This window comes from Dama dama, chromosome 17 (assembly GCF_033118175.1).
Source record: "Dama dama isolate Ldn47 chromosome 17, ASM3311817v1, whole genome shotgun sequence".
NCBI lineage: Eukaryota > Metazoa > Chordata > Mammalia > Artiodactyla > Cervidae > Dama > Dama dama.
Window position 1 is genome coordinate 69,748,784 of NC_083697.1, and position 14,400 is coordinate 69,763,183.

The window sequence follows — 14,400 nt, forward strand, 5'->3', positions numbered from 1 at the left end:
AGCTGAAACTCCAGTACTTTGGCCACCTCATGTGAAGAGTTGACTCATTGGAAAGGACCCTGATGCTGAGAGGGATTGGGGGCAGGAGGAGAAGGGGGTGACAGAGGATGAGGTGGCTGAATGGCATCACTAACTCGATGGGCATGAATTTCAAATGAGTCAGTTCTTCACTGATCAGGATTTTTTAACAGGGATTGCATTAAATCTGTAGATTGCTTTGGGTGGTATGACTGTTTTTACAATACTAATTCTTTCAATCCTAGAGCATTGGCTATCTTTCCATTTCTTTGAATCATCTTCAGTTTTCTTTACAATGTTTTAGTTTTCAGTTCATAGGGGTTTTCACCTCCTTGGTTAAGTTTATTCTTAGGTATTTTTTAACGTGATTTTAAAAATGATTTTTTTTTTCAATTTTTTCTTCCTCATATTTAGTGTAAAGAAATGCAATAGCTTTCTGTATATGAATCTTGTATTCTGTTACCTTGCTGAATTCACTTATTAGTTCTAATAGTTTCTGTATGGAGATTTTAGGATTCTCTATATAGAGTATCATATCATCTGCAAATAATGACAGTTTTCTTTCCCTTCAGGGTTTTCAGTTTTTCACCATTGGGTATTATGCTGGCTGTAAGTTTGTCACAAATGGCTTTTATTATGTTGAGATATAGTCCCTCTATATCCACTTTGTGGTGTGAACGTTAGCAAATTGAAGAATAAAAACCATACTGTCATCTTGATAAATGTAGAAAAAGCTTTGGACAAAACTCCATACCCATTTTTAAAAAGTGGGCATAGAGGGAACATAACTCAGCATAATAAAGGCATATATGGGCTTCCCTGGTAGCTTAGCTGGTAAAGAATCTGCCTGCAATGCAGGAGACCCTGGTTCAATTCCTGGATCAGGAAGATCCCCCAGAGAAGGGATAGGCTACCCACTCCAGTATACTTGGGCTTCCCTGGTGGCTCAGTCAGTAGAGAATCTACCTGCAATGTGGGATACCTGGGTTGGGAAAATTCCCCTGGAGGAGGACATGGCAACTCACTCCAGCATTCTTGCCTGGAGAATCCCCATGGACAGTGGAGCCTGGTGGGCTGCAGTCTGTGGGGTCACAAAGAGTCAGACACGACTGAGCACAGCACGGCATGTGACAAACCCACAGCTAAACATCACACCCAGAGGTGAAGAGCTGAAAGCATCTCCTCTAAAATTAGGTACAAGACAAAGATGTCTTCTCTTGCCACTTCTATTCAACATAGTTTTGAGAGTCCCAGCAATAGCAATCAGAAAAGAAAAAGAACAGTAATCCAAATTATGAATTGTCACTGTTTGCAGATGACATGATAACTATATGTAGAAAATCCTAAACATGCTACAAGAAAACTATTAGAACTCATCAATGAATTTGGTACAGTTGCAGGATACAAAATTAATACACAAATATGTTGAATTTCTAGACACTAATAATGTAAGATCAGAAAGAGAAATTAAGGAAACAATCCAATTTACTGTTTCATCAAAAAAGTAAAATACCTTGGAATAAACATACCTAAGGAGACAAAAGACCTCTACTCATAAAACTAAGATACTGATACAACAAATTGAAGCACACACAAATAAATGGAAAGATATACCTATCATGTTCATGGATTAGAAGAATCAGTATTGTCCAAATGACTGCATTACCCAAGGCAATCTACAGATTCAATGCAATCCCTGTCAAATTACTATGTCATTTTTTGCAGATCTAGAACAAAAAAAAAAATCTTATAACTTGTATGGAAACACAAAAGATCCCAAATAACCAAAGCAATGTTGAGAAAGAAAGAAAAGCTGAGAAATCAGGCTCTGTTGCTTCAGAACATATTGTAAAGCTACAGTCATCGAAGTAGTATGGTCCAGGCCCAAAGGCTGGCTTACAGACCAAGGGACAGGGGGGAAAGCCTAGAAATAAACCCACATAACTGCAGTCAATTAACATGACGAAGCAAGAGTATACAGTGGAGGAAAGACAGACTCGTCTTCAGTAAGTGGTGCTCGGAAAGTTGGAGAGCTACATGTAAAATAATGAAATTAAAATACTTCCTAACACTATGCACAAAAATAAACTCAAAATGAACTAAAGACATAAATGTAAGACTGGATATTACAAAACTCTTAGAGGAAAACATAGGCAGAACACTCTGATATAAACCACAGGAAGATCATTTTCAATCCACTTCCTATAGTAATGAAGATAAAAACCATAACCAAATGAGATTTAATTAAATTTAAAAGCTTTTGCACAGCAAAGGAAACCACCAAAACAAAAAGACAACTTACAAAACAGGAGAAAATATTTGCAAACAATACAACTGACAAGGGATTAATCTCCAAAATATACAAACAGCCCATGAAGCTCAATATCAAAACATCAAACAACCCAAACAAAAATGGGCAGGAGAGAAACATTTCTCTAAAGAAGACATACAAATGACCAAAAAGAACATGAAAAGATATTCAACATTGCTAATTATTAGACAAATGGAAATCAAAACTACACTGTAGTATCAACTCGGACTAGTCAGAAGAGCCATCATCAAAGTCTAAAGACAGTAAATGCTGAAGAGGGTGTGGAGAAAAGGTAACCCTTCCTATACTGTAGGTGGGAATATAAATTGGTACAATCACTATGGAGAATAGTACAGAAGTTCCTTAAAAAACTAAAAGTAGGGTAACCATATGATCCAGCAACTCCTGGACATATATCTGGGGGAAAAAAACCCACAATTCAAAAAGATACATGCACCCCAATATTCATTGCAGCTCTATTTACAATAGCCAAAACATGGAAGCAATCTAACTGCCCACAGACAGATGGGTAAAGAAAATATACTACATATATATGATGAAATATTATTCGGCCATTAAAAAGAATGAAATAAAGCCATTTGCAGCATCATGGATGGACCTGGAGATTGTCACACTAATTGAATTATGTCAGAGAAAGCCAAATATCACATCACTTATATTTGGAATCTAAAAAGATGATATAAATGAACTTATTTCCCTTTCAAAGGGCTGACTAAATTGTTCTGTCTGAAAGCCTGTTTGATTTTTAAGCAGAATTTACTGGAAACATTTTGATTAGACATATTCCAGTTTTTCATCTCCTCTTATATAAAAGAATTAAGATACTGATTTATGCTGTGCTACACAACTTAGTCACTAAACCACCACCACCACTTATTTATGCTAGTGATTAAAATGGGATTTGTTTACAGCATCCCTACATTTCCAGGTCGGAAACTTAGCCACACAATAATTTAGAATCTATTTTTTGGAGGATTCTGTGCTAAAGTCTACACAAGTAAGGAACTATTTTTACCCTAAAGGGGCCAAAAGTCAACTTGGATAATGAGAAAAATTTTACATGAAAGCAAAATCTAAGGGCTATAAATAAAGGAGTCTTCAAAAGAATGAGCTATTGCTTCCAGCTGGAGGGGAACATAGGATCCCCTTAAGAGGAGATTTTGAGCTAAGCTTAGTGAGACGGGTGGACATGTTAGGGGGAAAACAAGTGAAGCAGCGGCAATTCAAAATGAAAGAAGGATATAGATAAAGGCACAATTTGGTCCTCTTTGCCTCTTCATAATATTGGACTTCAGGCCAAAGTTTGTTTGGCTGCAATATTGAGTCCCATGATTTCTAGACCTTAACAGAGGACCATGGCCTTCGATGTGCCCTACTGATGCAGTTAAGGAAGATAATGAGAGGTTCTGATGAATAATTTTGCTCTAGACTTGGTAAAAAGAAGTAGCCTTTTGTCTCTCTTCTTTTCTACCTGGGGTTTTGTTAGAGAGCATCTGGTATGTTTAAGATGCCCACAGTGTGGAACTGCCACCACTAAAGAAGTTGACAGGACCCAATTCTTATTAGACATTATTATATGAGCATGACTACACCCATGTCTATGTTGGGCCTTAATTTCTCTTTCAAGAATCAACCTTCCATCCCCTCCCTTTAGCAGTTACCATTTCATTATACAGTTGAGGTTAGGCCTGTCTGGCAAAAGAACAAATTCTGTTTTGCTTTGGTTTTTAAAAGACTTTCATTCATTCAACTTGATTCATTCAAGTCATTCAAGTTGAAGTAAGAGAAAAATAGAATTGAAAAAAAAGCTGCGTAAAATTAGGCTAAGACAAACTTGAACATTTGCAGTGCACTGTGGAGCATCCCTGTCTATGCAAAGTGCTGTGGAGAGCTGTCCTGGGGCACTAGTTTCTGGTGAACGTCCAGGTCGTATTGGCAACACAGAGAAATGTGTTCACATTAATCCTTGTTTCTAGGATAGTTAGTGGCCAAGCACTTGAATTCTGAAGCCAGACTGCCTACACTCGTAACTTCATTCTACTACTGCCTTAGTCCTGGGTGATATGGGGTAAATTACTTAACCTCTATGATCCCTTGTTTTCCACAAGTGATGATTGTGAGAATTCAGTGAGTTATTAAAAAGTATTCAGAAGAGATAATGGAAACATCTGATAACAAGTTATTTTCAAAAAAACTTTCCCAAAGAGCCATACATGAATAATAATGAGCTTATATGGACCCAGTGAACCTATTGCAGAATTGAATCTCTTGGTAAGCACAGAGCAACTTACCATGCACGCGTCCACTGTGCCAGACTCATAGCCAGCACAGATCACCCGGCTGGTGATGGTCTTCATGTCGAAGTGGGACTGACACTGCGCCAGAGAAATTACGCGTACTTCTCCCTCTTGCAGCTTAAAAGGCACTGGGTTTTTTTAAAAAGAGGAAGAAATAAAACATGAGGGTAAAATGACTCAAGAATTAGGCTAATCACACAGGAAATCATTACATTTTTATATCAGGAAAACCATATTCCTAGAATGTTATTTCAAAGACAAAGCTCGTTTAGAATCAAAATTTTCCAATTAGAAGTGCTGATAGCAGTCATTCCATTAGTCAAACTCCTTCATTTTGTTAATGAGAAAATGGAGGCACAGACTGGTTAAGTAACCTGGCTCATGGTTTCCCTTTCATTTTTTACAAATGGGTTTTCTAATTTATTTTTTGTGTTTTGGTTGCACCACACAGCATGCAGGATAGATCCCCACCAGATATGGAACCCAGGCCTCTGCAGTGTAAGCACTGAATCTTAACCACTAGCCCCACCAGGGAACTGCCTCCCTCTCTTATTACATGTGGCAACATAAACAATAGGTATTACAATTAAAATAATCAAGCCAGATCTCTGCCCTAGATGGGAGGCTGTCAGCTCTGTGACAGCTCAGCATGTGAGTCCATTCTGCTAAAGTTCAGATCATCTGTTCAGAGTAACAGGGGAATGGTTGCCCCATCCTTGGTTTAAACAGTGTATCTCACCACATGCTACAGTAGCCATCATTAGATCAGAACCTTTAATCCTAGGAGATATGTCAGAGAGATGTCCAAAGGGAAAAGCGTCCCTTAGTGTCAGCAGAGAGAATGTGTGAATTCCAGCTTGCCTGAAAGTTCTTGCCTGGGAAATCCCATGGTCGCGGGGCCTGGCAGGCTACAGTCTATAGAGTTACAAAGTCAAACACGACTTAGTGACTAAACAACAACAAAAGTGGATAACAGGACACCGATATGTATCTTATCCCTGAGAGCTACAGTACTCCACTGACGTAGTTGGCCTGGCCAGTGCTTACTATTAAAGAAAATATCAACTAAATTCTTATTCTAAACTTTTAATAGGTCAAACAAGAGTCCTTTACAGGCAGCTGAGAGCAGTACAAATTTCTAAATTTCTGTATGTTCTCAATGGTGAAGAGCAGAGTATTTCCTCTAAGATCAGGAGCAAGACAAAGATGTCCATTTTTGCCACTATTATTCACCATAGTTTTGAAAGTCCTAGCCATGGACTTTTGTCAGAGAAGATAAAAGGAATCCACATTGGAAAAGAAGAAAAAACTATCACTGTTGGCAAGTGACATGATATTATACATAGAAACTCCTAAAGATGCTACCAGAAAACTACTAGAGCTAATCAATGAATTTGGTAAAGGTACAGGATACAAAATTAATACACAGAAATCTCTTGCCTTCCTATACACAAACAACAAAAGATCAGAAACAGAAATCAGGGAAGTGATTACATTTACCATCTCATCAAAAAGAATAAAATACCTAGGAATAAACCTACCTAAGGAGACAAAAGACATGTACTCAGAAAACTATAAGACACTAATGAAAGAAACCAAAGATAACACACAGATGGAGAGATGCACCACATTCTTGGATTGGAAGAATCAATATTGACAAAATGACTATCCTACCCAAAGCAATCTAGATTCAATACAATCCCTATCAAGGCAGGGATGACTGATCTTGCATGTCAGCTCCAAGCATCTGTAGGGGCTCCCCGGAGAAATGAGGTATAGAGACGGACTTCTGAGGCTGCATTTGGGTTTGCAAGTTTAAGTGCATAATAAAGTACTGACTTCTACAATTTGCAAGGTAGGGGGAGTGACACATATGCTATTTGTGACTCTGTTATAAGTGAAAATGCCATATGACCCAGCAATCACTCCTGGGCATACACACTGAGGAAACCAGATCTGAAAGAGACATGTGCACCTCAGTGTTCATCGCAGCACTGTTTATAATAACCAGGACATGGAAGCAACCTAGATGTCCATCAGCAGACGAATGGATAAGGAAGCTATGGTACATATACACAATGGAATATTACTCAGCCATTAAAAAGAATTCATTTGAATCAGTTCTAATGAGATGGATGAAACTGGAGCCCATTATACAGAGTGAAGTAAGCCAGAAAGATAAAGACCCATACAGTATACTAATGCATATATATGGAATTTTAAAAGATGGTAACGATAACCCTATATGCAAAACAGAAAAAGAGACACAGATGTACAGAACAGACTTTTGGATTCTGTGGGAGAAGGCGAGGGTGGGATGTTATGAGAGAATAGCATTGAAACAAGTATACTATCAAGGGTGAAACAGACCACCAGCCCAGGTTGGATGAATGAGACAAGTGCTTGGGGCTGGTGCACTGGGAAGACCCAGAGGGATGGGATGGGGAGGAAGGTGGGAGGGGGGATCGGGATAGGGAACACATGTAAACAGATGGCTGATTCATGTCAATGTATGGCAAAAATCACTACAATATTGTAAAGTAATTAGCCTCCAACTAATAAAAATAAATGAAAAAAAAAACTGAAAATGGGAAATGACTACCAAAGGTTAGGAAGTACCCTAGTGTTTTCCAGTTAAAAGCTGAAAGGTAAGTGCTCCCAAGACTCGTGACTTACTTTTGTTGCCCATGTGTCCCCAGCCTGTGATATAGCAGTAAGTATCAGGGTCTAAGGACTGATCCGGGCTGGGTAAGCAGACGGGTCGGACGTGGCTTGTTTCGTTGATGTCTTGGCTGAGCTCCACGAGGCTGATGTCATAGTCCACCACCGCTCGGCTGTAGCGAGGGTGCAGGATGATGGTTCTCACGAGGCGCGTCTGCATGAACGCTGATGGGTGGTCTAGGTTATTGATGCCAAACACTACTTTCCAAACGGCAGCATTCTCTCTCCTAAAATAATGATTCAAGAGCTATTGGCATCTTAAACTCAGATTTATCTTTTAAAATTTATATATGATTTTTAAATATCTTATTTTTTGTAAATAGTGGCTCTTTCTGTTAGGGCAAGCACACTGACTGAAACCACCCACCCTGGCCAGGCCCTTTAGTAACCATTCGCATGAGTTGTTTTATGACAGCAGATCCTGGTAAGGAATACAGAACTAATAAGCCACCACCAGCTGGAAAAGTTTGGGAAAGGTCAAAAAGAGACACCGCGTGTCTGTCCACTTCCCAGAATCCCTCTTGCTAGCATCCATCTTGGCTGAGCGATGCGTGCGCAACCAGGAAAGACTCTGAATTAGAATGATTGGCCAAAGACCACCTGGAAACTAATCCCATCACCATAAAACCCAAGCAGTTCTCCTGGGTTCCTTCACCCTCCTGCTCTCCCCCGGGTGCCCTTTCCCAATAAAATCTCTTGCTTTGTCAGCACATGTGTCTCCTTGGACAATTCATTTCCGAGTGTTGGACAAGAGCCCGCTCCTGAGGCCCTGAAGGGGGTCCTCCCCCTTCCTACAACATATCCACTCCCATCTCTCGTGTATTCATATAAAAAGCATCTATATAACCCTTGAACAATTGGTATATATCGTATTGTTGTGGAAAGCAAAGCTTGGGCTTCCTAGATGGGGCTGCTCTGGAAAATAACACTTGTTCACTTTGAAAGGGAGACAGAGTAGTTACTTGCTTCACTGAGTGGGAAAGATGATGAAAAGATGTGAAGAGGAGACAAGAGGAAAAAAAAATAATAAAAGAGAATGAAAATCAGACGTTAAGTGATCCCGCCAAGAAGGAGCCAGTGCTTCAGAGAAATGTCAAGTTTTCAAGGAAGGCTTCTACAAATTTCAAGCTAGCAGCTTAAAAAAAACGGTCACCCACAACTTAGAATGGGTAGTCTCAGACGTCACTGTTTTTGAACACTTGACACCAACAGTCTATCTAATTCCATTTCAAACACTTTCCCACTTGACCTCGAGGGCTCCCCATGCTCCAGAATTTCCTCCTGTCTCTGGGACCCCTTCTCTGCTCCGCCCTCCCCCTCTGCGCTCGGTGTCTTCACTGAGTGACCCAGGGCTCTGCCTTTGGTCTTCTCACTCTTCACTCGCCCCTTTGAAGAGCTTGCCGAGTCAAACGGCCTTAAATGCCACCCAAATGGCATCTGTAGCTTTCTCCAGCTCCATCCTCTCCTTTGAGCTGTAGCATTCATCCCACAGTCACTTGCTATTCACAGCCACCCCTTATGTAGTACTGGGTCATCTCTCAACGCTGAACACACCAGCAAGTCCTCACTGCTCTCCTTTCAAGTAAATCCTGCATCTGTTTCCCCTTCTGCCGCCGCTCCAGTCCTAACCTAAGCTACTCACCTCTCCCAAACGGTGGCCCTTCTTTTACTCTTAACCCCTATAACCCAGTCTCCTCACACAGAGTGAGCTTTTTAAAAATAAAATTATATAAAATTTGTTTCCTGTTCATAATTCTTTTCAGATTCTTTTCCATTATAGGTCATTAAAAGATATTGAATATAGTTTCACGTGCTATACAGTAGGTCCTTGTAGAGTCAGTATTTGAAAATAACTGAATAGAATATAGCTTTTAAAAATTATGAATTGCTATGTTGTACACCTGAAACTTATACTGTACATCAATTATGCCTCAATAAATATTGATATTATTTGAATATATATAATACCCATATAGAGACAAATATATCTGTATAGATAAATAGATATTGTGCTGGGGATTTCAATAACCAGCAAGAAAGACATGATCCCTGCCTATACAAACTTTAGGACTGAGTGAAGATAACAATAAAAGAAACAATTATAATAAAATGCAAAAAGTGCTATTGCATGAACATTATAGGATAACATTACAAAATTGTTTTTCATTAAATAAAACCATCCATTACAGAACATGTCATTCTTTCTCTTTTTTCTTCCTTCCTTCCCTCGCTCCCTCTCCCTATTCCATTTTTTAGTTTAGAGGAGTAAGCATATGACTATCTGAGAAATTCAACACTCACTCGAGATTCTATTGTTTAAGGCATCTGAAATAGGACAATTATTGATTTCAAATGTCTACCTATTTAATAGCTTCTTACCTCAATTCAAAGCTACTAAATTTTGGTTACAAAAAATATTCGTCTATCTGCTTAAATCACAGGTAGTATGACAAACAGTTGAACGCTGCAAACTATTTGTAACAAAATGAAATTGAGTAAACTTTATAGACTTAATTGCTATATCCAAGTTAATGTAATTCTAACAGTAAAACATGTGTCAATAAAACTGCTAAATGTTATTAACTTATATTCAGTAGCCTCTTGTGACACAAGCTCCTGTCATTTTATATTTTCCTTTTCATTATGAGTATAAGGAGAAGAATAAAGTCTCTTTAAATGTTTTTTCCAAGTCTGGAAAAACCCAGGGAAAACAATAACCCGTTGTTCAAAAGGGGTACATGAAGTGAGGGAGATGTGTAGAAATGCTTTATTAGTATATTAAGTGTGTGCTAGAAAGAATGAGTCACTCCCATCTGGGTAGAAGCAAAGAGGAAAGAGGACGCAGGGCGGCATGAAGGCCGCACGAGTCTGGTTTCAGTAACACGTACCGAGGAGAGAAACACGGGAACAAGCTATGTTCATGTGGTCCTTTTAGTAAAGAGGTAAGTTGGGCTACAAAGATAAAAAACCAAGTAGAGCAGCTGAAAATCTTCAGCATCAAGGGGATTTTTTTCTCAGTGCTGTCAGACTTCAAAGCAACAGCAGGAAAAATTGGCCAGTCCTTAAAGAAGTTTGTACAAAGATCCTCATGCTCTGAGAGTGAGGAAGCGGGCAAACTGAAGCCAGGTGAAAAAATTCACAATGACAATAAAAAATGACTGAGGAAAGTGTTAAGAGACATTTTTCTTCTTTAATTCTCACGCTAGATGGCACTTCATTACCAGAAATTCACATTTAATTTGCTTCATGTTTATACTCCTGTCTTAATGATGAATATACATTATAGATAATGTTGAGATAATATGATTTCAGCTCCTAATTCTTCAGTGATCACTCTAGGGAGAATACACAACTACTTATATCCTTCAGATACATTTCGATTTCCAGGGGAGTTTACACAGAATTGAAGGCATAAGGTCTCTGGACACAATAACCAATTTCAGTTTGCAATTTGCCACACTCAACTCTAGCTTAAACATAAACTCACCACATTTTCACTTAATTCAGCTGGTCAGGTTTAGAAATTTTCTTCTATCTTTGCCTTTTCTTGAGAGCACAGAACTTCCCCCCCCCCCTTTTTTTTTTCATCCTGAGTTTACTTTGAATAACTTATACTGTTTATCCTTTTTCAGAAAATAAAAATAATACTTATAATTAATATTTGTGATAGAAATCACTCTGTTTTACAAGACTTACTCCAGAAATAGCACAATCAGATGGTGACTTGGACGTATTAATAGTTTGAATAGCATCATTGCTGTTCTAGAAATCTTAGGAGCCTCTTACTTTTAATATTGCACCTGCCCTTGGTAATTTTTTTTTTAAAGAATTCTCTGCAACACACACAGTGAGTAGACTGTAGAATAGAGTGACCACGAAGCAAATGCATAAAGGGGCCGAGTATAAGTCAATAATAGCGGGTGAGACCGCAAGACTTGCCGTCTCCAGGGCCATCTGCCTCTCAGCTCCCACTCATGGCTGTTATGTTGGAATGTCTAGTGAGACCTGACCTTCAAATTGTTTCAGAGAAGCCAGAGTTCTGGATTTTATGTAAAGCATACATAGTTTGAAATGCTGACTGAAAGTTTTTAAACACATCCAACAAGCAAAAGAGATCAGATCTAGATTCTCCTTTTAGTTTAAGATCTCTGTGGTTTCCAAGTATTTCTACATGTCAGTTAAATCATCTTCTCACCAGCTATGAGAAGGGCACTAGGTTAGCTGGGGAAAGAAAGAAAAGAGATGAGGACGAGGCAGATGGACTGAAATGATAGGAGACATACAAATAAGCAAATGCAAGTCTTGAAGTAAAGAGCTGGTGTGGTAGAAATCAAGACTTGGGTTACCTGGCAGGGTTAAGGGTTGTGATCATATAGTAAAAGGGTAGTTTTTCAGGTAGTTTTCCAGGCAGGTTTCCTGGAGAGGAATCAGACACTTCTGAAAATTATGAGTTGTGTGCCAGCCTAGGAATTTCATCCTTTAGTCTTTTGGAGATGGAATAAGGGAGGAAAATTGCTTGTTAAATTAACCCTGAAACTCAATGTCTTTCTTCCTTAGAATTGTGGAAGTTAAATTGTTATTAGGGCATCTGGGACTTCATCTAATCAACTTAGTACCTCATGTTTTTAATTTTCCTTTGGGATTTTTAAATACTTCTCCATGGAAGAGCAAGACAACCTTGCCTTTTCACCCCCCCATGAATATAATTAAAAGAGACAGGCTTGCAAAGACCTACTGATGGGTCACACTGGGCCCTGCCAAAGTATGGGATCAGGATATGAACAAATCCCATTAATTATAGCAATCAATGATTCCTGCAGAGACTAAGGCTTACGATTAGAGGTTCTCAAAAATGTTTGAAGCCACTGGAGAGACTGTAAAATAGAATCAAAGAGATCAGCACCCATTCAAACAAAGACTTGTTTGATATCGGGCCATTTCTAACTTTTTATGGATAGGCTAGGCCCCACTTGACAGTTCTGTGAAATTTAGTTCCGCAGAATTTCATTAGGGCCTTTGATAGAATATCCATGTCCTTAATTATAAACATGTATTTCTTGTCTATTGCAAGGTTCCTCCTTAACTTCACAGATCTGTCAGTGGATCTGACAGAAAGAGGAAACTTGGATACCACACGTGGAAATGACAAAAGTGGCACATGAATGAACTAGCATATAAAGGGTGTTGTTCCTTTAAAGAGCTGCTGGTTTCATTTAGGTAATCATCGTCTGATGAATGCACTTGCTAGCACAATCTTCTGCTTATCAAGGAGTTATAAATCAGAACTGGAAAAGACATCTGGAAACATCTGGCCCCTTCCAAAGCAATAACATTCCAATGTATTTCCTGACATACTACACAGACTCTTCCTATCATATGGTGTTGCTCTTACACATCAAAAGTTCTCAAGAGGAGGTTCTGATTTGACTTTTTACATTATATTTTCCCCAAAAGAGCAATCAAATAGCTAGACATACACACTTCCCTTTTATAATCAATTCTCATGCTATATTCTAATTATTTGTTTAGATGTCTGTCTCCTCACTGGGTTACAATTTCAAGAAATTAAAAATGTATTCATTTCTTTAACCCCCACATGAAGATGAATATATGTTCTGGGGCTCTATCCTGTAGAAACAAGGGTACTAATGGGTAAGTAGCTTTGTATAAGAAGATGTATTGCAGTGTTGTTAAAATGAGAGTGAACTGGAACTAACCTGAATGTCCATCAACTCAGGAATAATATTAATAGAAAAAGTTACTGTGACTCTCTGTGATGGAGCATCACTTAGCTTTGAAAAAGAATGAGCTTCAGCTGCATCAGTTGACTTGGAGGGGATGTCCATGACGTACTGCCACATGAGAAAATCAACTGACAAACAAAAGTACGGAGTGTGATTTCAAATTGTAAAGATAAATGACACCCTCTGAAAAACAGGTGTTTATATCTGTGGAGGAACTATCGCTAGGGGTTACCTTGAGGATGATGAGAAAGTCTAAGAGAAAGAGTGTGGAAGGAGATAAAAATAGTTTAGCAAAATGCAAAAATATGCCATAATGCTAAGGGGAAAGTCAGAAAGCATGTTTATAGTAATAATATATTAAAAAGAAATATTTACCTTTATCGATGTCTTATTGATTGGTATCAGGCATAATTCTTAAGGCATCATATAGACTATTTCAGTCGAAGCCTCCACCAACACTGTGAGGTCAGGATTGTTATTTTCCTCGTTCCACAGATGAGGAAACTGTAGCCCAGAGAAGTTTATAAACTGACCCATGGTCACACAGTAAATAGCAAAGCTGAGGGAATCCCCAGTGGCTCAATGGTAAAGAATCTGCCTGCAATGCAGGAGACACAGGAGACAAGGGTTCAGTCCCTGGGTCAGGGAGATCCTCTGGAGAAGGGCATGGCAACCCAGTCCAGTGTTCTTGCCAGGAAAGTCCTATGGACGGAGCAGCCTCCCAGTCCTATGGACGAGAGTCCATCCGCATGTCACGGAGCGGGCACAACTGAGGGCTGACCACAGCATTGAGCACAGAGGAAAAGCGCTAGCAGACAGAGGCAAACAATGAAACTGCATGTTTCCCCTACAAATTAGCCTGGTTAAATGACAATAACCAGTTTAATGAAGTGATACAACTGTGAGTTTTTTGTTTTAAATATTTGTTATTATTTATTATCACCCTGCTGCGCTTAGTTGCTCAGTCGTGTCCGACTCTTTGCAACTTCATGGACTGTAGCCCGCCAGGCTTCTCTGTCCATGGGGATTCTCCAGGCAAGAATACTTTTAAATAAAGTAAAATCATTAAAAATAAAACGAAGAAATGGGCAGGATGGTGGTTTTTAAAACAAGTCCTCAAACACTTTGCCATCCCTCTCTGAGAGAAGAGCTCCATGTTTCTGCCCTTTGAATGTGAGTGGGGCTATGACAGCCCTCATCAACCCCATAGCAGAAGGGGGTTGTGCCTTTGGTGGCTGGGTCAAAAAAGGTGGCACAGCTTCCTCCTGGCTTCCTGTTTTGGGATTCT

General features: G+C 39.2%; 1 protein-coding gene across 1 annotated transcript in view; it reads right to left on the reverse strand.

The window, feature by feature from the left end:
* The window catches only part of CORIN (corin, serine peptidase), a 267,935-nt gene that overhangs the window by 2,017 nt on the left and 251,518 nt on the right, over positions 1-14,400 (reverse strand). Inside the window, exons 20-21 of the mRNA XM_061164691.1 lie at positions 7,324-7,595; positions 4,642-4,775 (exon numbers count right to left, since the gene is read on the reverse strand). Of these exons, the coding sequence (XP_061020674.1) occupies positions 4,642-4,775; positions 7,324-7,595 (406 nt within the window). The remainder of the gene's footprint in view (positions 1-4,641; positions 4,776-7,323; positions 7,596-14,400) is intronic.